Here is a 24,671-nt window from a genome sequence, read left to right on the forward strand (position 1 = left end):
TGAACCCCCCCCATAGCATGGCTGTGATTCCTGACTATACCTTGCATTATAAAGTATAGTAAGCCTTATTAGGGGATTTGGCCTCATATAAGGTCCTAGAAAGCAGCCCAGTTATTAGCATGTTATCACTTTTGATCCATGATTTGATAAGTTACATATTTAAATATTTGTAAATTTTGTAGCAAGACATAATATTTCTGCTTGTTGTACTAAAGATCCATAAAAGACACAATGACATTTATCTTTCTTATCTGGAGTATTCTACAACATTGATATTGTTTTATATTATCTTATTTTATATTATATTGTTGCATAATAATGATGCAGGATTATTTGTGTTAGTTCAGTTTATAAATCTCAGGGCTGCAATTGTTCTGTCCTGACATTCCTGCCACAAGCAATGAGGCAATGGCTTACAGAGAACAATCTTCATTTGTATAAACATACAATCGGGGCGGGAGACGAACTATAGATCCAAGCAGGAAATGCTGAAGGCTTCTGGGGCCCATTTGAAAAAAAAAAGTATCCTGTGGCACACACATCCCCTTATGGAGCCTCAGAGATGCAATGGGGGAATTTAGGAATTTTTAGCAAGCAGAATTTCTGACCACACAGAAAATCCTTTTGGCATCGCATTCCTCCAAAAGTTCAAATTCACATCTCAGACAGCTGGATTGTTCTTTTTTTGGGGGGGCTTGCAGCAGTAACCTTGGCCGATGTCTGTCATTCGTGTTTAAAATTTCAATAGCCAACTGGTTTGGGATTGTACGTGCTCCCAATGTTTACTTACAATTTTGTATTTGTAAGAGGGTTTTGCAGCGTTACCTCAAATTGTTTTTGGCCTTTTTACAAAGCACGACGAAAGGTAGCCAGACGCACAGATGTCTGTAGGAACGATGGGCCGACCCCTGATATTAGGAATGTGTACCGTATGAACTGTTATTCTTCACATCCCCCTATTATGAAATTCTGTAGTGCAATTTCACGACTTTGAGGACTTGCAATACCCCAGCTGGCCCATTGAAGGCGATGTAATCATAGCTGACCATACAACTGTCCATTTTCCTATCTGTGCAATATTACTATTATAGTATTTATATAGCGCTGACATATTACGCAGCGCTGTACAAAGTCCATAGTCATGTCATTAACTGTCCCGTAGAGAAGCTCACAATCTAATGTCTCCCCATAGTCATATGTCATTAATGTAGTCTAAGGACAATTTGGGGGGAAGCCAATGAACCTAACAGCATGTTTTTGGAATGTGGGAGGAAACCGGAGAATGGGAGTAAACCCACACAAACACAGAGAACATACAAACTCCATGCAGATAATGTCCTGGCTGAGATTCCAACCTGGGACCCAGCGCTGCAAAGGCCGGAGTGCTAACCCCTGAGCCACCGTGCTGTCCATTTATTTGATCATTTCAAAGAATCAATAGTAAATTTGATCAACCAAAAATGATTGGTATCAAATATAGAATTGAAAGAACTTTGATCAGTCATGATTAAAAACATTTTCGTCGATCATACAAGTATCTGACCAAAGAATTTTTAGGAAATGCCCAAAAGTTTTTATTTGGAGGAATTGAACCGAAAGATTCAGGCTTGTAATTGTTAAGACGTGCGTAGTAATTGATTTCCAATCGATCGTCAATATTTTTATTGAATAAGACAATGGAAATTAAGGAGGAATCTGCATTTGTGTCAGAGATCCATATCATGTCAGATAAATGATCATTATTGATCATTTCTGATGATGTTTTCTATCATTCTGCACAATCATGGAAAGAATATTCATATTGGGCTCTGTTTATAAAGCAGGGAATCTGATATTCCTTCAAACATTCCCTGGTGGGAATTAATTACTGCCATTAAAAGAGATGAACCTGGAAGATTCCCATTAGGGAATGTCTGATTCTGATTTATAAACAGGACTTTGTCTGTTACATTGTTCAGTATTTTAATTGGTGATCATTTGGTTGTTCCTGATCGATCGTTCAAAGACTGATGACAAATCGATATGCATACCTCCACTGTTAGGGGTATTTTTAGTTGACTCCTAAATCTACAGATGATGCTGAGCAAAAATAAAGCAATGGAAAGCATTTTCTTCTTTTACAGAGTTTCTCAACCCCGGGTCCTCCAGGGGTTGCTGGGGGAGCAGTTTGCACCTCTCAGGTCAGTGTAAGTGACTCCAATGATGTTTTTTGGCTATCTGTAAGGGTGACATTGTTCCCACTGGCCAGCAATGTAAGAGGAAATCCTCCCACTGACCACCACACTAATATACTGAGAGCTGTGGGTATAGTAACAAATTTACTGGCTCAGTTAAGGTAAATAGGAAGGTAAATGTGATCTGTTATTGGTATATGTGTCTATTTATTCACATTGTATTTCTTTTATATATGTTTTTATTATATTTTATTATCTGTCAGTTTTGTTTGCATTTACAAGAATTACAATGTAGGAATCACCAGCAGGTGGCGCTCTGATCGAAGTTTTCCAAGTACTTGAAAACTCCTGTTTTTTCACCAACATTGACAAAAGGTGAATCTGTAGATTGAGCAAAAAGCACTTCACTTTGCAAGGTTATTAGAAACTGCTCAACAGAATGGGGCATAAATAAGTAAGAACAGGCAGTGAGGGCCCGTGCACACTTGTGTCTTGCAGCAACAAGCGTTTCTGCGATGCAACTGCTCGTTGTTGGGTATTGCAAAATGTTACAATTTGTTGTAAATGGGACATCGATCCATTGTACAGTGGAGCACAAAGCAGTGTGGTGCACCAGAAAAGGTGCACATACTGTGCGCTGTGTTTTCAAAAATGGACATTTTACTTGGATACTAGGATTATTATTAATATTATTAATAATAAACAGGATTTATATAGCGCCAACATATTACACAGCGCTGTACATTAAATAGGGATTGCAAATGACAGACAGATACAGACAGTGATACAGGAGGAGAGGATCCTGCCCTGAAGAGCTTACACACTAGTAGAGTGGAAAAGAAATGTATTCCCCTTCTACAAAAAGTCCCTACTATTCTGGAAGTCCTCGCATGTCACAGTTAAAAGCAGAACAGATTTATTGAATGTGTTTGTCAATCTCTCAGCCCTCATCTGAAACAACTATTGGGTTCAGTAAAACAAAAAAACAACCGATGCAAACCCCCCTCCTCTTTTCTGTGGTGTATATACTTGTGGTATGGGGTCATTACTCAGCTCTGCCAGCAGAGGGCACTGCAGTGTGAATGCAGATAGGGTATTTTAAGGCTTTTACAGGATTGCGCTCCCACAGGGTTGCCAAATGTTATGGCTGAATATTCATGAGAAGGAATTGTAAGTAGCATTCAACATTGGGAATTGTGTGCCAGGACTGTCTAGTGCACAATATATTTGGGTGGCAGATGCCTTGTAAAGTGTGCTGTGACTACAAAACAAAAATAAAATACGCTTCCCGCACTTTGCTGATAGGAAACGGAAGGGGGGGGGATTTTTTTTCCTTTGATACTCGGCCATGGTTTATCAACACTCGGTCTAGACAAGCGCAAGTTATTTGAAGTCTCCTTAAACTAACATCTTGGTATTGTACAGAGCGTTCCGTGGACAGCGGCCAATAGATGGCTCCGGACTTACAAGAGATTTCTCTGCTCGGGTTTCACGCTGTTGTGTAATAAGTAATAAATCCCTACAAGTGGGTGAAATGTGTTCTTTTTTCCCCCACTTGTGATGTAGGGCCAAGGGGTTACACCTCCAGCCAATGGTACGTCCAGGGAAATGGAGCCCTGAGATTTGTTTCATGTTAATATTATAAATATACTATAGAGATGTTGTGGGCGAAAGGGATTTGAATATTGGACTGGCTTGTACAGATCAATGGATTTCCACGTTCGCCTTGGTTTGGTATAGGGATGAGTAGATCTAGAATTAAAGATCCTCAGCGTGATATTCTAATTTTCTTTTTTTTTCTTCTTCCAAGTTTATTCCAATGGCAGATGGTTTAAAAAAACCGACACGTTTCAGGGGCTGCAGTTCCTTCGTCAGGGATTGCATCATTGCTCAGAATCCTTGCTGAGGTCACGTGACGCTGGTTGGCTTTATAATTGGTCTGCCGTTGGAATGGATTTCTGTATCATGGTGTTGCACTGGATTCACTCTTTTTATGGCCGTCAGTGCCGCTCTGTGGAGATTCACTTATTCCTTTTGTCCTGGTAACTCCTGTCACTGAGAGAGGGGGTAAAAGGGACACACCGCTCCTAACCCGTGTGCACAATGTCCTAAAACTCAACTGAGCCATTTAGCTCAATTTGTTAAATCAATTCTGGGAAATTCTGTGCCAAAATCTTAGGGCCAGATCACATACATGTCAAATGTGTGCACTCGTGTTGCATTATAGGGCATCATGTATAGTACACTGTTTAGGGTTAGGCAGCCTAATAATTGTATGTATGAGCACACAGATGGGGTAAGGCAGAAGATATACGGTATGTAAATGACCCCTCCGAATTAATTTTTCTTTAAAGAAACAAGCCACAGCATAAATAGAAAAACCTGAAAGGGTCTACCTATCAGTAGAAAAAGTCTCCTGTCTGCATTCTACATAGAAGGACCTTTTCTGTCTTTGTAGAAGCAGCAGTCCCTCTGCAGAGGTCCACCACACCGCTGGTAAGTCAGACACTGAGCAGACCATGCATCCTACTCACTGGGGGCATCCGCTCTGGAAATGTAATCAGCTTATTCAAAAAAATGACATAACGTTTATAACACTAGCTTGTTTTTTAGTTATTTAAATGTCCTAGGAGACGTTGACACCCAGATTCCAAAATTTGTTGTCTGACCCCCAGGAAGGGTTTGTCCCATAATAATTTTATATTTGACAAAGAGGCAGAACTTGGAAGAAAACTGCTAATGTTTCAAATTCCATTTTATTTAGTTATTTGTTTTAATCTCTGGCAGATTGAAGATGGCGGCAAAGCAGCAAAAAGTGAAAAGATGGAAGTGGGGGATGAACTGGTGAATATTAACGGCACCCCCTTGTATGGATCGCGTCAAGAAGCTTTAATCCTAATAAAAGGATCCTACAAAATTCTCAAAATGATCGTCAGGAGGTAACGGATCTTCTCATTTCTTTATTTGCTTTTATTCATTTTTTTATTTAATGTTTGCTGGTTACATTTTTAATAACTCGTCACCCAAATACCCCGACACCTAACCATCCACCCACCCACGCATTCATCCATCTGCCTAGCCATCCAACCACCCATCCATTTATTTATTCATTCACCCGCCCAACCACTTGTCAATTCATTCATTCATTTGTACATACACCAAACCATCCATCTATCCATTTATTCACTCATCCACCCAATCTATCTATCGATTTGTTTATTCATACGCCCAATCATCCATTCAATTATTCAACCGTTCAACCACCCATCCATTAATTTATTCATTCATTTGCGTAACTAACCATCCATCCATCCATCAATCAATTCATTCATTCATTCACTCACCCAACCTTCTATCCATTCATTTATTCATACACCCAACCATCCATTCATTCACACACGCAACCAACCATTCATCCATTTATTTATTTACATGCCCAACAATCCATCCATTCATTCACACACACAACTAACCATTCATGATTTTGTAATCAAGTATTTTCCATATTCCTAACTAGCCCTCACTGACCTTTCTAGCTGCAGCCACTGTGGGGCAATTCATTCTCGAAAAATTACAACGGAAGCACCAATGATGGCAATTTTACCCACATTATGAAAGTCTTTGAGGTTTACATTTAAAGTGAATTTGGGAGAGCTGTGCTGCTCAGAGAAGGATTGTAGCAAAACGAATGCTTCTTCTGTGAACTTTAGGGATGAGTTGCTCCATAGTGCCTGCAGCTACAAAAGCCAGTCAGAGGTGAAAATAAAAAATGTCCTTACAAAAAGCTGATAGAAATGTGGATTTTGCAGTTCCTGATCTCCAGAAAAGTAAGGGTCTCTTATGGTTTCAGTCGTTTTATTAGTCACTGGCCCTTAAGCAAGTATGTAGCAAGCAGAATTGGAACTTTTAATGTTAACATTTGTTGATGGATAAAAGTCATTGAGTGTTTCAGGAGAGGTCAGTAGTTGAAGTCCATGTACGTTGTCCGTGCAGGTTACCCTACATTGAGTCTGGTGAACATTCAGAGTTTAGCAAACTCCCTGGCCTAGAATAACCCCTCCCCCCACCTTGTTTGTCTTCTCGGCACCCATGGGCTCCTGCAATCTGTAAACAGCTAAGGAAGGAAATTAAAAAACTGGCAAAGCTGGGGGGCTATAAAAAGATCTCTGAACATGTCCTGCTTGCAGCTTCCTGTGTCTGGAATGCCATTAACACATGGAATGTGGGGGGGGCACAAAGTCAAAACACGGTCCCGAAAGGTCAAGAAAATCTTAGAACTGCTTAATGATGGGCCGATTCAAAACCAAACAACTGAAAAAGGAGCTTACAATCTATTAATGTATAAGGAGACACAGAAGGTAGAAGAGCTTACAGTCTATTAGGGTATAAGGGGGCCTTCTGTATCCCCCTTATACCCTAATAGATTGTAAGCTCTTCTGCCTTCTGTATCCCCCTTATACCCTAATAGATAGTAAGCTCTTCTACCTTCGGTATCCCCCCCATATAATCTATTGGAATATAAATTGAATAGAGAAGGTAGAAGAGCTTACAATCAGCCCTGGCTGAATATGGCCGATTTTTGACCTCATAGGCACACAGCGTCATATTGCTGCACCTGGGGACCTCATAGTTGCCCTTTCATGCCAAGTGGCCCCATAGATCAGGGCATATTCCCAAAACACGTCCAATGTACCCTCAGGCAGCACCCATTGCCAGTGCAAAGATGAGGTCTCCTTGTCTCTGCAATGGGACATCCATAGCATGTGAACTGTTGGTGGCTCCTGAAAACCGTTTTGGCACAAAGTGACTTCCTCCAAAGTAACCAGCAGCTGACATTTGTATTGTAGAGCCCACAGTGCACAGGTCAGCAATTTGTGGTGGAAATATAGAATATATGATGCTAGCAGTGGTCTGGGCAGAGGTTTTACTGGTGCAATGGTGGCTCTTGAAGACTCTTTGCAGCCACTTCCATGGACACAAGAGATTTCCCCATCACTCTGAAGGTGACAACAGTGGGCCATGCTTATGTTATGCGGCCATTTGTAGCCTCCATTGGAAGCCTGGGTGACAACGCAGGAACATGCTGAGAAAGAAGAGATGGCCTGGCTGTAATAACAGCAGCAGAAAGCAGTCAGGTCACCAAGCTGGCAGAGCTGTGTACATTTCAGGACTGAATTGACAAAAATCCTGGAATTCTCTTTTAACATATTATGAATGTTTGATTTCAAAATTCCCAAATTCTCTAGGTGTCACAGTTCAATATATTGTTTCCTTGGTTTTCTCTCTCCTCCTAGCTCTCTCTGTATAAATAAACATTGTATTGTTTGTAGCCCTGTCACACTTCCTGCCAGCCTGGATAATTGGCGAAAGATTTCCTATGCTGGGGTAGAGGAGGGGGGAAGCTGCGGAATGCGGTCCCTCAAAATATACATAGAGAGGGGAAATAAACAGCATTAATGGCTCCCGTTCTTGGGTTGTCACGAAATTCCCTGAGGGGAGTAAGCTTGTTTGTTACACAGATAGGGTTACCTGGGTACGGTTGGGACTTTACATAGCGGAGGAACGGATGTCAGCGAAAACTTGAGGTAAGTAGGAGATAGATAAATTCTGCTCTTCTAATTTATGCTGATCCTGCCCTAAAGCCATCCTGAAAAAGCCAACTGTTCTGCATCTGGAAATCATACGCACAGTTTCGATTTTGAGTACATTAGGCAGACTTGCAGGCTTTGGGATGCTTGTAATCTTCCCTGGAAATCCCCAGCAGCTGATTTATTTCTTATTTTATCATTTCATTTTCGTATTTGATTTCCCCACCATTATCTGCTTGAGCTACTGTAGATTGTTACTGGAAATGTATTGACTTCTAGCGGGAGCTGTCTGTTTTGTGGTGCTATTTGTAGAAGTGCCCTGGCATCAAATATATATTTTCTTAATTGCAAATTTTTAAGTCATAACACTTTAAGGTGTTTGATACTGAGATCACAGCAAGATAATCAATGTTTGAGCCTCTGCAGGTGAAAGATTTATACAATTTGTATTAAAGGACAGATTAATAGATGTGAGCCGTGTAAGTGAAAGGAGTCCCAGAACTCATCTGATCCCTTTCTAGCAAAAATAGATTTTTGGGTCCTTTATACATCTGCACAAATGGCTTGCCCACCCCTGAATGTGACTGCATGTCCTTATGTCTGTGAGCCCCGGTCGTGGTTGCACCTTCCGTGGCACACACAGCCCCCGCACCTCTTTCAGTGTAATTAGAATCACATCTCCATCCTCTGCACCTCCAGCATGCAACCTCTCTCTGTTCTTATCTCCACTTCTCCTTTGTTTCCTCTTATTTCCTGAAAGGTTCAGGAATGTCGGGGAGGGGTTCACACGCAGCGTCACTGTGTATTTGGGGACCCACCTTACACGGAGGTCACATCTTAAGCATCCCGCTTTGTCCAGTACGGTGGCGGAGCACCTCTTCTTCTCTTTTCCTCTCTCCTCCCCAAATCACTGGAAAAACTCTCTCATTTTCCCCTTGTAAAAATTCTTGTGTTCCGTCAGCTGCAGATGTTACCCCCTCTGTTCATTAAGGTTTTACTTTTAAATCAAGGGAGTTCAATCATTTACGGCTAATTCTGCATCTGGTTTCGCTTGCCTCTGGATCGTTACCACCGGTTTCCTTTTTTTTTTTTGCAGTAGGTAAGTGTAGCACGTCTGTTCTGTAACCTTTGCTTTGCCAAGAATGGCTGCTGAAGAAATGAAGCTGGTGTTTCTGCTTCATTTGCTTTTTTGCTGGTGGTTGTGAAGAATATCACCTGCTGCACATTAAAGATAGCCAGATATCTTATTTTATATGTATTTCATGTGTAGTGATGGGGCATTGCTTGCATTTCATGAAACAGCAAATGTCAGTCTTTTTTGTGTGCCAGTTCTGTATTTAGCCAATAAGCCTGTCCCCCTTTTTAATGTATTGTTTTATTTTTATCAATCATTCCAATCAATATTTAACGACAAGCAAATAACATCCGTTGTCCATCAACTCCTCACCTAAGCAATCGACAACTTATTCTTTTCTCTATGAAATCACATGGTGTTCCTGCAGATGTGAAACCTTTAGTGTTTGATCTAATATTAACCTGGCTTTTATAATTCCAACTTTTCAAAAAGAATGATTGCTTTGAGCTTTTTTAAATGCACAAAAATATTTCTTGCAAAGTCAGCAAATGACGTGGTATTTATTGCATTTCAATATTAAATGATTTAATTTGCTTCTCATTTTGTAACTTTGTCTCTATATTTAACTTAGCTGAAACTTTTGTTCCTTTTTAAATTTGAAAAAGTAATTAAAAGGTCCAATATTACACTTGTGATCTTGCTGTTGGTGACAACTTGCCAGATGGTTATGCAGGGCATGGAAATACTCAGCCATTTGCGCAGGTCTCTTTTTCTCTCGCTCGGCAGTGTTTTTGGCCAGCAAGGGCACAACGAGCAGCCTGTGGAGACAGGGAAGTGTTTTCACAGCCCTTTTTTTTTTTTTTAGCAATCCTGGCAATTTGTCACCAACAACAGAATGGTAAGTGTGACATCAGCCTAAAAGCAGACATCACAGCAATTGTTTTCATAAGTTCCTGAATCTCCCTCTCTGCTTTTTACTGGGTTTATTTTCACTTTGCTAGCGGAGCTCCATTTTTCCTGTGTTCATGGTTAAGGGCTCGTTTACACCATGAACACCGGGCTGCATTGCCAGACGCAGTACCAATGCAAGAACAAGGTAAAAAAACATTTAGTCCTATGGCTTTCATTCACAAGGGTTGTAAGAAAGGCACTGCAATGAACAGCATGTTAAAAACACAAAGATGTGCATCGCATCCCAAAAATGATTGCACATGTGCATATGGTGTGACTTTGGCACACTGCTCCGTCTACAGCGAGGTAAAACTACATTAGCCGGGGGCATAGATCAAGCTTTTTTGGCTAATTAAGGTAAAAGTTTTTTGTTTTTTTGGGGGCATCACTTTTGCTTTGGTGTTAAAATGAAATGCAGGTTCACTTGAGCTGTGACCTTAATGTAGTATGAGCCATTTGTACTGGTGACCATTCTCTGAATTTATGTTTGATAGGAGGAATGTTTCCGTTGTCCGACCCCACTCATGGCACCTTGCCAAGCTGTCCGAAGTCCATCCCGATGTAGCAAGTATGCAGTATCCTGCAGATGCCTTCAGTTTGTCTTGGCATTCTGGCTGCGAAACTAGGTGGGTATTTGTATATGGTGGCCTTATAGAGGTCATTGGAATGGAAATATCTGGGGAAGCACTACATAGCCAAATGTATGGGGAGACCTCCAATTGGGTTCAGGGGTTTCTCGTAAAGGTTAATGAAGCATACCAAGATATTTTAAAAAAATCCTGTTTTTCAACCTTGTGACCCTTTTCTGTTGCCCCTGTGGACAAAGCCAGCTCTGTAAAGCTCCACTTTGGTGATACTAGAATGCCCCTGACTGGGCTGTGACCTTAACCCTACTGAACACCTTTGAGATGAATTAGAATTATGTGCCCGGTCTTCTCATCCATCGGTACCTGACCTCACAAATGGGGGGCAAATTCCCACAGACCCCCTCCAAAACTTTGAGTGAAGTGTTCCTAGAAGAACTGAGCCACAAGAGAGGGGTTACTCTATATTATAATCGCTTTGGAATGGGATATCATCAGTTTCATACAGGTTTGATCAGATTTTCGCAAAGGTTTGGCCATATGGTGTATATGTTGAATATGCAGTATTTTAAATAATGTTTGTATATTTAATTTATTACTAATATAATTTTTACATATATATGATTTATAAGGCCATCTAATGCTGCTTTCACTTTTGCTTGCAGCGAACTTCCTATGCAGTGGAATCCTTTGTCAAGACACTGCAGCACAGATAAAAGCAGCTCCATCGGTAGCATGGAAAGTCTTGACCAGCCAGGACAAAATTATTATGAAGGAACACTTTCTCCTATTGACCCAGGAATGTACCAGAACAAAAGAGATTCGGCATACAGCTCATTTTCTGCAAGCTCAAACACTTCTGATTATACGGTGTCTGCTAGAACCGAGGAGTCCTCTCCTATTAACTGTATGATCAGGTCAACCAAGCAAGAAGACGGACGATATCTTCAGACAGGACAAAGTGCTCTTGACCCACAAGAGGATGTGCCTAGCCAAAAATTAGCCGAGCACTCTAAACGACCTTCCTTGTTTTCCTACGATTCAAACCATTTGGACATCATAAAATCCCCACCGCAGCCACCTGTGCGAAGAGATAGCTTACGGGCATCTAAAAATCAGATGTGCAGCAGTGAGAAAAGAAGAGCTTCTGCTCCAGGGGAAACTTTTTATATACCCGGAAAGTGGTCCAAAGACTTTCCTCAACTGAACATTTCTAGCTGCAGCCAGTGCCAGCTTGCCAAAGACTTCTGTGCTCTCCATCAAAAGGAGAACTTGTCTTCAGATCAGTATTACATGTTGAGTTCACAGGCCGATAACATTCTTCAAAACAGTGACCACCCTCCTTGTGGCGATGCAGGAGAAAGAAATAATTGCAGTGATATAAATAGAAGCCAAGCCAGTGATGGAGATATTGAAAGTAACAAGGACGTTGCTTGTTACACCGTTCAAAAAATCAGGGAGACATTTATCAAAAAGACATCTTTTGACCTTCACAAGCCTGAACACCATCGTTCTTCTCAAAGAGAAAGCTCCAGCATAAAGACTGTTTTTAGAAATGATGCAAAAATGGCTGCATCAGACTACTGTAATGAATCCGACAATTGCAATGAAGAAAACAAAATTAATAGAAAGTGCAATTATAGTAATTATAAAGGTGTTCAGGCTGCTACACTACAAAACACAGATATCAATAACTGTGACTTAATTGCCAATCATGGACCTTATAGGTCAAACGGTGACTTAAAAGAAACTCCACCTTTCCAACCGGGTGATTCCACAGGAGTGCAGAAATCACCCAAGACACTTCCGGATCCCGATAGTGGACAACTAGAAAATGCCATTCCTGTAAAAAAGCCAGGCTCGACGCGTCACCGCTCAGCTCAGATGCGAAGAAAGAGCGACCGGTTCGCTACCAACTTGAGAAACGAGATACAGAATCGAAAAGCTCAGCTGCAAAAGAGCAAAGGCTCTTCAGTTCTGCTTTGTGGTGAGGCTGTTGAAGAGAGAGATGAACCAGTTGACTGTCAGCCACGACCAGCTCCTCCACCTCCACCCCCTAAAAACAAAGCACGACTGTTAGAAATCAAGAAAGCCAAGACTGAATTATTCGGCAATTCCGACCCTCCAAGCCAAGAAAAAAAGGAAAGCCATGGCTTTGAAAAAAATGAAGTATGTAATCGCTTGAAGGAAGATATAATTACAACCACAAATGAGATTATTCCGGAAGACGAAGAAGTGTGTGTTGCCTTCAGAAACAAAGCTGCCAATGACTGGTGGAGGACGAGCTCCTTGTGTGCTTCTCACAGAGAGTCACCAGGCTATGAGGAAAATGTGGTCAGTCAAAAGGCAACTGAACGTTCATTCGATCATTCCGATAGGGTTTTGCAGCAGGCGTCAAACATATCTCAGAAAACTCACAGCCGCAGAGATGAGCGGAGGATATCTCCATCTAGCCAGTGTACCAGCCCAGACACATGGGGGAGAGAAAAGATAAATATGGTGGACAGTACTAGACATCATGAAGAAACAAGGGATTCACCAGTCCAAGAGGTACATAATTCTAATAAATTATGGAGGACTGGCTCAAGTCAGAGTATTTGTCACAATGAACCACTGGCTGAGGCTTTCCCAAAAAACAGGCCGGAGGATCCAAACTTTTCGATCACCCAACATTCTTTTGGTACCCAAGCTAATGCAAACAGTGCACAAAAAGCTGAGCATCTCATTGAAGAGAGGTCTATTGCCGACCAAAGAATGGTGAACTACTTAGAAGATAGAGGTGTGGAAAAGGTTCGAGAATTAAAGCTTCAAGAGTTGGAAAAATCAGATGCTACACAGTGCAAGGCCTCGCTGCAATCTCCAAGTTTTGAGGACCAGGTATCTCAGTCTAAACCTCATGGTGCTAGATGGACATTGTCTCCAGCTCGTAGACCTCCACCTCATTCTTATTTCATGAAGGGGAGCCCTCCAGAAGTCAGCAATTCAAATGTGGAAGAGGCGATTCCCCCCATCACTCACATGACGGAGCCCAACATTCTCATGCCTTTTGCAGATCGTAGAAGGTTTTTTGAAGATAGTAGCAAGGGACCTCCACCGGCCCACCACTCCATGCACATGAAAGCAAACAAAAACAGTTTTTGTTCGAGTCTTTCTGATTATTCCTTTCCTCAGGTTGTGGCTCCAGATGTAAGAAGGCATTCTGTGGATCATGCGTGTCACCCGTTGTCTCCTGGTAGACAAGAGAGTGGTTTGCCGTGTTCTGAGTTTTGCATGAGTCATGTGCCGGAGCCACCTCTGTGTTGCAATCCGAATGGTCATTTGGCGGATTACCTGCACTCAGTGTCCTGCAGCTATCGATCCTGTATGTTTTGTTCTACTGATGTGTGTCCAGCTTTGCTTAAAAGGAACATGTCTATGAGCCTTCATGGTTACCACTGCCAACACCACCATCACCACCATCATCAGTGGACAAGGTGCAATGATTGTATGTGTCCTAACCAACACCCTTCCTTAGAAGAAGGCCCGGCCATGCATAGTGACCCATGGCACTTGAGGAAATCCATGTTACAGGTGAGAAATTTACTATGAGGTCTATTTCTAGCCCGTTAAACAATAATTGTCCAAATATGAGACTTTTGTAATAATTATATATAAAAAAAAATCCTGGTGTGCTTTGTTTATTTCCTACAGATCTGTGCAATGATCTAATGTAACATTTTGCCACTATGCAGGAACTTCCTGTAATACAGACTGGTCACTGCTGCTCCTCCTGCTTGTGCAGGGTGACTGGTTTTGTCTCCACCCATCCTATAGTACTCTGTCTGTAGTGGGCGGGGTCTCGGGCCCCTCCCACATCTCCGCTCCATTTACAGGCCAACTGTAGCACAGTGATGATGTCATTGCTATATTTTTATGGTAATACCTAGCTCTGCATTTGGAGTACACAAAGTGGAAATTTATATCCTATGGAATTCATTTTTTTTTTTAATATAGCACAGCTAGATGTGTGTTTTGTAATGCTGGACACTGAAGACAAGGCAAATTTTTATTTAAAGCCCAACTCCAGCCAAATGTTTTTTTAAGGAAGTCTTAAAAAGAATGTTGGTGCCATACTACTGACTCTGCCAAGTGGCATTTGCCATAAAACTTTGGGGTCACCATGACATAGGAGGTCAATCTGCCAAAGATGTATTGAGATCAGTTAAGAATGACTGACCAAGAACAACCGACGCATTTCAGGGATCACCACACTTTCCCTTTACCAGGGCCTGAATGGGGCGAAAAATATACCCAACCAATCTTGGATTTGGCTTGTTTGCCGGTGGGATATATGTCACCCCAAAATCAAGACGGCAGCAGTTGTTTGTTTCCCCTCCCACAACCCCCTAGGCCTAAAGCAGATTGGGTCCACTCATGCTTCAATAACAAACCCCAGTGTTCTCCCCGGCCCCTATAGCCGGGTGCACCACCCAGCACTATTCTGTAACCACTCCACTGTTTTTGGGCAGTTACTGAAAAAGTTGGGTCACAATACAGGGGCTTCCACCCACCTACAGCTTCTTCACACCTAGCTTAAAAAAATTCTGAGCAGAACACTGAACCCCAATAAATGGGATGGGTTGGTTGGGCCGCAAAATGCATTGGTTGTACTATGTGATCATGTTGGTTATTAAAGCTTCTTGGACACTTTAAGGGATGGTTTGATGCTCTTTTGCTGTTTTTTTATATATCCAATGCATTCCTATTCCATGTTCTTGTATGCACTATTACCAAACATTGGGTATGCATGATATCATTTAATGTCCCAGCACCTTTTGGATGTTTTTGGGGCAATAAAAACTTTCCATTCCATACAAATTTTAACAAGTTCAGCCTACTTACACATTATTTCTATTTTCCCCCTAAATCCCGCGTTGGCACAAGTAGACCTCAGCAGACGCCGGGCATTGAGTCGTATGGAATGGGTGTTATGGATTGCTTATATTTGACAATCAAGGCTTGGAATGCCACCTTCCAGCCCCTTCTTCCGTGTTTAGAATTCAGGCAGGGACCAGCACATAGGCATTGCTAATCTCTGTTTTGGCTCACACTCCCTTTTTATTCTTTCCCTCGTCCCGTGGAATGTTGGCTACAGGAAGTATCGCTGAAAGAATGGAACCCGCAGCTGAAAATCAACAGGAAGTGCAGCCAGTCTGTGAGGTGAGATGCTTGTTTCCTTAAGGACTTTCATGGGAATATGACCTAACAAATGCCTTGGCTTTGTGGGTAATTTCTGTCTGGGGGATGGTCTGCTCCCATAACCTCTCCAGGTCATTTAAAAAAAACAAAGTCATCAGTGTAAGTACCTGCATTTGACCTGGTATATAGCTTATTGCAGATCTTGTACAGTAGAGCTTAGACTGTGGTAGGGGCAGGATAGTGAATCAGTTAGTTGGGCTCCAGAAGCATGAAAATATTCAGGTTGTGCCAAATTACACTTAGTATTGGGAGTAAATGAGTATGGTGTATGTAACCTACAGGGTGCTGGGGTCAGGTGTTTGTAGCATACTGAGTGTAGGGGACAGTTGTATGTAACATACTAAGGGTTGAAGGGGCAGGTATATGTTAATATGCCGAGTATTAGGGTCAGGTGTATGCAATATTTTAAGGGTAGGGGTCAGGTGTATGTAATATACTGAGTGCATAGATCAGGTGCATATTAATATATTGAGTGTTGGGGTCAGGTGTATGCAATATACTAAGGGTAGGGGTCAGGTGTATGCAATATACTGAGTGCATAGATCAGGTGTATGTAATATACTAAGTGTCAGGATAAGGTGTCTGTAATATACTGAGTGATGGCTACCAGGGGTCAGGTGTATGCCAATGTATCGATTGTACGGGTCAGGTTGAAATGCTGAGGAGCAGCTCCCCCCCTCATGTTTGTGAGTTGCTGCAAAATAAAATGTCTGTCTGGTACCCTCATGTTGCGCAGTCGCAGGCAGCAGTTGACCAGCAAAATAGAAATCTTTACAAAAAAATGCCCATTCTTCATAATAAATACAGGGCTATCCAACTCCAGCCTCTCCCTCCTCCAGTCTAAGTTATTCTGTGCAGGGGACTACAAAAGGCTACTACCAACTATCTACACTGCTTGTACTGCAAAAAAAAACTGTTTAATGTATAAATGAATTGCTCTGCATTAGTTGGAGTTCAGCTTTAACTTTCCTTCTTGGAAAATGTTCATCATTTCCCAATATGGATTTCTTTGTGGTACAATAATAAGGAAATGATCTCAGATCGACTTCCTTTACCGATGTTGATTCCTTAAAGGGAAATAAGTACTCACGGGCATTCTCACATCCAGTAAATAAGGTGTCGCCGGGCGAAGCTTCGCGTATGAGATCCATCAAGCGGCAAAATCATTTCCTACCTGCCATTGTCTCGCTTCCATGAAAAGTGATCATTCACACTGCCTGGGATTTGTACATCACAGCACAAGAGTTAATGGGAATTTCAGAGAGAGAAATAAAAGGGAAATAACATTTCCTTTACTTTGTACGGATATAAATAGGCTGCACAGTTCTTAGAATTTTGCTGTTCATTTAGTTTGTCTCCCTTAGATTCAAAGTGTATATCTTGCAATATAAATATATATACACACGCGTTACAAATACAAGATATTTATATGGTGTATGTACAGATCTATATCTATGAATACATATCAGCAACACTGTCTTTGTTTTATTGGAAGGCCATATATATAAATATATATATATATATATATGTGTGTGTGAGTATTTTATCATTTTGATACATTGTTTCACAACACAAATACAATACTTTGTTTTATCAAAAACGTAAAAGGAACACAATAGCAGCTGGTGTGGGGTTAAAAAACGGTTGATTTGTAACCTCTATTTATTGTACAGCGCTGCGTAATATGTTGGCGCTATATACTATTTAATATTAATAATTTACAAGCCATATTACAGACACTAGACCATGCACCTGGGGGTGCAATGAGCAGTTTGCACCTCTCAGGTCAGTGTAAGTGGCACAAATGGTGTTCTTGGCTATCTGTAAGGGTGACATTCTTCCCACTGACCTGCAATGTAAGAGGAATTCATCCCACTGACCACCACACTAATATACTGTGAGCTGTGGGTATAGGAATTATAGGAGGAGGCCCTGAAGACCTGGGAGGTATTTTAAGGGTTTCTTATGTTAAAAAGTTTGAGGAACATTGCACTAAATCATTGCCATGGAGGAATGTCAATTATTATTATTACTATTATAATTATTAAACAGGATTTATATAGCGCCAACATATTACGCAGCGCTGTACATTAAATAGGGATTGCAAATGACAGACTAATAATGACAGTGATACAGGAGGAGAGGACCCTGCCCCGAAGAGCTTACAATCTAGTAGGTGGGGGAATTTCACACACAATAGCATGTGAGATATGTAGTGTGGGAAGTAGTGATGGTTTCAAAAGACAGAGGAAGCCGGGTAGGCAAGTTTGAAAAAATGGGTTTTGAGTGCTCTTTTAAATGAGCAGAAAGTAGGAGCAAGCCGAATAGGACGAGGAGACCATTCCAGAGAGTTGGAGCAGCTCTAGAGAAGTCTTGTATCCGTGCGTGTGATGAGGTTATGAGTGAGGAAGTCATTAGTAGGTCATTGGAGGAGCGGAGGGAGCGTCAGGGGGAGTCAATAGAACTGCACACTGTTTCCAGCTACAGTGGGAAGGATTGAGTGCTGTATAGGCAGCATCAATTAATCCATAAAGAAAGTGGCGAAAGGATGGGTGAGAGGCGTCCCGCTGCATCCTCCCCATAAGAAACAGCAATCGTTTTTGGCTATTGCTCATTCAGAATCACTGAGCAACACCAGGGGACAGCTCTAGAGATCCCAAATGCTTGTTTCGAGTGGTGATAATCTAGTATCTGTATTTGGCTTTAGATTATGCTGTTGATCTTTAGAACAAGTCCTTTTATTTTATAGATTAGGGCGTGGTTTCTTGACTTTTTAACACAGGGGGAACCATTGAAATAAAATTCGGGTCTTCAGGGATCCTCTTCTATAATTACTATATCCACAGATCACAGTATATTAGTATGGTGGTCAGTGGGAAGAATTCTTCTTACATTATTAACCAATGGGAAGAAAGTCACCCTTACAGATAACCAAAAACATTCTTGGTGTCACACTGACCTGAGGGGTGCAAACTGCTCATTACTCAATGAACCCCTAGCAAGGAGTCCTGGTTGGGAAACACTGGATTAGGAGGGGAATGTTTTTTAACATGAGAGCTGACAACACGTCTTTGGATTTCAATGCAGCAGAGTTAGAGTTGTCAACTTCTTACTAATAATAATTGCAATAATAAGCCATCATTTGTAATGACAGCCTTTTGAGATTAGATATCTGTAAATGTTCATATGTTATATAAACATACTGAATATGTAATAATTTATACATGAATTGATAGCCAGGTTGTTTATTCTCGCTTCTAATCAAAAATGAAGATTCTGGGTTGGTTGCTGTTTTTTTTACTTGCCGGCTGTTGAATCCTTGGCTAAGGGATGCGATTAGCCTTGTTGGCCCCCATTGTCTCAGTCCTTGGTGTAATGGTCTGTATTTCCCATAAATGTTTCCACTTCGCAATGCGGTTCTTTGATTTGGAGTTCCTGTGAGAGGGTGTGACCGGCTCAGACACCCTCCACCTCCCTTCCCAGCCGGTGACAGGAAAATAACGTTTCCATGAGTCACATAGCTCAGTCAGGATAGAGCATATTCTGAGAACTAGACACTTGTAAAGTTTATATTTTACCAAGACTTATAGAAAACGAAAATCAGTGAGCATAAAAACTAAACTACAAGCAGATATTCTAAAATGTAATTAAAAGAGAATATGTCACCATTCATTTCAACAGGCTTTCTATTAAGATTATGTATGCATTTACAAAATTTTAGGCATGTCATGTAAAAGATTTCCTTGTGTAGACCTTTAAAATCCCTGGGAAGCTTTGATCTTCCTGTTCTGTAGCCTGTTAGCTGTATTTGATGAGGAAACTACTATGCTGCTTTTGCTCTCCTTGCCGGAGAGGAAGCTCTACCTGATGACCTGCAGTGCAAGGATCTCTATGTATCCAATCAGATAATTGGGGTTTCTTTCACTTCTGCTGCTTCCAGATCAATACCCCACCAGTTATTAGATCACAAGTCATCAAGGGGGCCAGCTTTGACATGATGAAGCAAAGTCTAATCCATCTACCAAATTAGCCACCACCCCACTAATAATAACATCACTAGTCATCAGGGGAGCAACTTTGGCATGAGGAAGCAAAGCCTCCCCCCTCTGCCAAGATGGCCATATTCACACAACTCCATAATGGTTGTACGTTGTAGCCCATGGTTGCTGCAGAACCAGCAAGCTGGACGGTGTCACCCAGCATCTAGCTTCATCCTTTTCAGCAACCTTCAGTACCCTGGACTTCGTCACGCAGGTAGTGGCATTAAATGGTATAATCTTATAAGTAACACCATCAAACCTGCCCAGGAACTCCATATTCTTGGATTTTTTTGGCATGGTATGGGTTGGGTGGATGGAGGACATTTGTGTGAAGAACTCCCCTTATAATACTGCTGCTGTTGTGGTCAAGAAGCCTTGGTAATTTTTTGACCAGTGGCTGCTGATGGAAAATTTGATTGGACCCCATAATGACATCCCAAGGGTGTTGCACAGTAAATTAATTTCTGTCATGTGGGATAAGTGAGGTGTAGGGCTGTTAAGTGTTTATGAAAAAAAATTGTAGACCTTGTTGACCGGACCAGAAGACACCATACAATGTGATACTTTAATATTTGCTGTATTCTCTCTTGCAGTGAACTGTGCCAGTTTAATTCTGGATTTCATTATCCGGACCCACACAAATCATGCTATGAGGGTGATGATCAGGAACGGCCTCAGTACTATAGGGCAGCATCTACTTATGACCTCTCCTGCGAGCATCCCTTCAGGCCCGTGGATTTGCCATCAGCTAAGGATGGTCTACCACAACGAGGACTTTTAAGAGATAGATCTTACTCTGTAAACCACCTGAACTTGGAACATCTCGCTGTGCGGGAAAGGCAGGAGACACCTCCAGTAAAACAGACCGAGCCATCAGCCCGACCAAAGAAGCAAGGTCCTCCCCGCCCTCCACCTCCCAACTGGGAGAAGTACAAAGGACGAAGGTCATCACAAGAGTCCGTCAAGTCTGTTTCTGCACTCTCCCGTGGCCAAGATTTGTCTGATGTATCTGAAAGTAATAGAAATCTAGAGGATGCAAGGCAACGATCTCAAAGTCTGCCTATGGACAAGACATTCTCCCAGTTAGTACCTTCACCGCAACCAGTGCAAGGAACAGGTTATGGTACTGAACCATCTGAGATGAGAAGTTCTCCAAGTGGATCTCAGAATCGATCTTTACCAGTTTCTCCAAACCAGGAGAATTCAAAGTAAGTTTATTTATAAATCACCAAAATGTCACATATTGCAATTTTCCAGTCTTAAGATGTAGAGCTTGTATTGGTTCATTATGGGTTTGTTTTTGCTGTTTCACCTCTTGTCCAAGGGGGACATCATTCACTGATTGTATTTTATCATGGGGGATCTACATTGTATCCCCTACAACAAGTGTGTTAAGACTATAAGGACACCACCTTCATTTCTCTTCCCATACTATAGGATGTAGGGGCTTTGTAGGTCATCTAACTTATCTTACATTGCAGGTGATGGTGCAGGATTTCTTGCAGGATCCATTGAAACAAAATACTTTCGGTGGTATGTTTAAAATTAGAGATGTCTTATTTTTGGGTTTACATAAACCTTAAAATCTTGAGGTCACTTCTATGACCAGATTGGGACTAGTTTTTAAGGCCGTGGATGCACAATATATCCATGTGCCTTTGCAAGAGATATTTAGGAATTACTATCCTTTCGTATAGACAATTGCAAGAATGAATAAAATGCTCAGTCCTTGGTAAATTAGACCCAGGCTTCCTATGTTTCCTGTAAACCAACTTTATTGAGCTGCTTGACACATACAGGTAATGCACCTCAACAACAAACTCATACGCACTGCCTCTGAGTTTCTGTCCATCAGAGGCTCAATCATAAATAGGCAAGCTCTGGTGGCTTGGTGCACTGCCTGTATGTGCCAAACATCCCAGCAGACCACCCTAGGTAATGAATGCCTTTACGTAATTCTGAGCTTCCATTATAGAACTAAAATCCAATAAATAAGGCCTGACCAGGGACAGTAAGGTTGGGGAGCCAAAGGCTAAATAATTCTGAATGTTCTTCAAAAATGACTTGCAGCTTCTAATGCACATTGTCAGAAGCTCACATTGTGCAGTGAAATCAAAGTCAGCAATTTTAGTGGGGGCTTGGAGGGCAGATTTGAAGGGTATGTCCATCCAATATCTGAGTTTTGTTTCTGTTGTAGTGAATGTCCTGAGATTCCCACCGATTCTTTGCCTCACCCCTCTGACTTTGATCAGAAGTTCATCTCAGATGGTGCAGAGGAGCCAGAGGTGGCAGATGAAGGAAGCCTCAAGGATCAACCGTTCTGTTCGAAGTCCTCCACAATGGAGCAAAGATCCACCAATAACCCTGAGAAGGAACATCCTCCGCAACTGGTAGATATGTTTGAAGGAAACTTCCAGCGTTATGAAGATGATTGGTCTACAGACAGAGAGTCTGAAATCTCCATTCCAGAAAGGTTGGTCTTGTAGTTGCATCACAAATATGCATGTCCCCTGTACTATGCCAAAGTTTGTGAACATCTGACCATCACACTAATCTATATAGCCAAAAGTATGCAAACGCTTCTTGAGTAAGCCCGGTGATGGGTTCTTCAGAGGCCATAGTTTGTGGACCTGAAAATTACTCCTACAAATATGTTAACATTTTATCATAGTAAGAACATTGCAGACAATTGTGCTCTTCCAGCCTTGTGGTCACAGTTTGGACCCTTTTCTGTTCCCCCATGACTGTACCTCGGGGTACAAAGCCCCCTCCATAAAGACATGGGGTCACCAGTTTGGTGTGGAGGAACTCGAGTGTCCTGCACAGAGCCCTGACCTCATCCTACTGAACACCTTTGGGGTGAATTGGAATGGTGAGCCAGGTCTTTTCATACAGCATAAGGACCTGACCTCACCAATGGGGCACCATTTGAAGAAGGGTATATCCATATGACTGGTGTAGTTCGGGAACTCTGTACATTTTATTGGCCATGGGTTTGGAATGGGATATCCAACACGCTCAAATGGGTGAGATGATCAGGAGTCCACCAACATCCAATGGTCCACACGGTCTAGGTAGGAGCTCACTGTAAACCTGCCAGCATGGGAATCAGAGGACAAACTGCAATACAAGCAAAAAAGCCTCTTAATTTCTTTGCTGCATCAATCGCAGGCTCTGGGGTCATCGTGTACAATGCAAAATCTGCTCTGCTGAATTGTAATCGAGGACGCTGAGAGTCCACCCACAACCAGCAGCGTTACTTTCATGGTAACCAAATAGGTATCTTTGTAATGGTATCCTTTACAAAAACGATCATGTGAATGGTAAAATTGTATCCGTATTCACTTTTTTTAATACAATTTTTTATTTGTGTTTAACTGTTCTGGTAAAAAACTAAAATTTTGTTATTGACACTACTACGAGCCCCATAGAGAAGGTTACTTGGTATCATAGCGCCCCGTAGTGGTGTAAGTAAATATGGCAACACTTGACATTTCCTAAAATATATGGGCTACCAGTGGTGCTGTTGTGTATCTTTTTATGCATGCATTTAAGCAGTTGGCTTAGTCGTTTTATATTAAAATATGTTTCTAATAGACTGAAATTTTGACCTAAAGTAGAACATCAAATAATAATGTTAATGGCCTAATGGACTGATGGAGTGGCTGGATAATCTGTTAGAAGATTGAAATTGATGGATTGCCATCATTTTTTTTAAAAGGCACAGTATTTTATTTACACCAAATTCATAATATGAATTGTCCTTGTTCACAGGTATGAATTTCAGCCCATTTCCCCACCACCTTTATATGGTGCTACCAGTCCCACCTCTTGCACATCTTACTACAACACCTCCGCAGCTAAAGCCGAGCTCCTCAAAAAGATGAAGGAAATGTCTGATGTCCAAGGGAAAATCGAGGGCATGGCTGGAGGAGAAGAAGAAGACACATTGACTTTCAAAAAAGTAAGTCCACATTGACATTACCATGGGGGGGTCACCCTGCACAAGGAGCAGAAGTATTTGTTCTGTATTAAAAAGCTGCTGCACAAAAGCAAAGTTAAACCTACATTTTTGCATTCCTCTTCCCATGTGTTCCTACTAACCTTCTTTTCTTTGGTTTTCTTACCAGATGCAACTCATAGACAGCATCAGCAGAAAGCTCTCTGTATTAAATGAAGCTCAGCAGGGCCTTCAGGAGGACATCACTGCCAATATGATGCTGGGCTGTGAGTTGGAGAGCCTGCTAAAGAGTCTTTGTAAACCCAACGAGTATGACAAATTCCGATTATTTATTGGAGACCTGGACAAAGTGGTCAACTTGCTGCTGTCCCTCTCTGGACGTCTCACCAGGGTAGAGAGTGCACTAAATTGCAGTGACCCAGAGCCCTCTGTGGAAGAGAAGGTAGGACTATTCAGAGTCATCCATTGGAGAATTTGCCTGGGTTTTCATATTTCTTTTCTATCATTGTGCAGCTAGTGCAGGGGATGGCATGCTGGACTAAAAGGCTCTCCAAAATAGTTTCAGTCCCATAGTACAGATATACTTACATTACAATAAAACCCCTGACAGGTGATTTCTAGATTATTAATATTATTATAATTATTAATAATATTAACAGTATTTATAAGGTGTCAGCAAATCACGCAGCGCTGTACATTAAATAGGGGCTGCAGATGACAGACAGATACAGAGAGTAACACAAGAGGAGGAGCGGACCCTGCCCTGAAGAGCTTACAATCTAGGAGGTGGGGGAAGTATCACACAATAGGAGGGGGATATGGAATGGTGGGAAGTAGTGAGGGGTTAGGAGACAGAGGAAGACGGGTTATGGGGGATGAGTGAGGAGGTTATGAGTGAGGAAGTCATTAGTAGGTCAGTGTAGAAGCAAACAGAGCGTCTAGGGGAGTATTTTTCTACCAGGTCAGAAAGGTAAGTGGCACATGAACTGTGGAGGGATTTGTGTATCAGGTAGGTAGGTGGGGGAGGAGCTGTGGAGGGATTTGTGTATCAGGTAGGTAG

The 24,671-nt window shown here is 41.7% G+C and overlaps 1 protein-coding gene across 5 annotated transcripts in view; it reads left to right on the forward strand.

The window, feature by feature from the left end:
• The window catches only part of SHROOM4 (shroom family member 4), a 48,081-nt gene that overhangs the window by 18,967 nt on the left and 4,443 nt on the right, over positions 1-24,671 (forward strand). For 2 of the 5 annotated variants that reach the window (XM_072431940.1, XM_072431941.1), the window contains exons 2-9: positions 4,962-5,113; positions 10,283-10,414; positions 11,038-13,942; positions 15,507-15,571; positions 20,244-20,858; positions 21,848-22,123; positions 23,425-23,614; positions 23,781-24,053. In XM_072431940.1, the coding sequence (XP_072288041.1) occupies positions 4,962-5,113; positions 10,283-10,414; positions 11,038-13,942; positions 15,507-15,571; positions 20,244-20,858; positions 21,848-22,123; positions 23,425-23,614; positions 23,781-24,053 (4,608 nt within the window). Of the gene's footprint in view, positions 1-4,961; positions 5,114-7,596; positions 7,760-8,166; positions 8,862-9,580; positions 9,934-10,282; positions 10,415-11,037; positions 13,943-15,506; positions 15,572-20,243; positions 20,859-21,847; positions 22,124-23,424; positions 23,615-23,780; positions 24,054-24,671 lie in introns of those variants that run through there. The other 3 variants (XM_072431943.1, XM_072431942.1, XM_072431944.1) reach the window with 3 other exon arrangements.

This window comes from Pyxicephalus adspersus, chromosome Z (assembly GCF_032062135.1).
Source record: "Pyxicephalus adspersus chromosome Z, UCB_Pads_2.0, whole genome shotgun sequence".
In the NCBI taxonomy this organism is placed as follows: domain Eukaryota; kingdom Metazoa; phylum Chordata; class Amphibia; order Anura; family Pyxicephalidae; genus Pyxicephalus; species Pyxicephalus adspersus.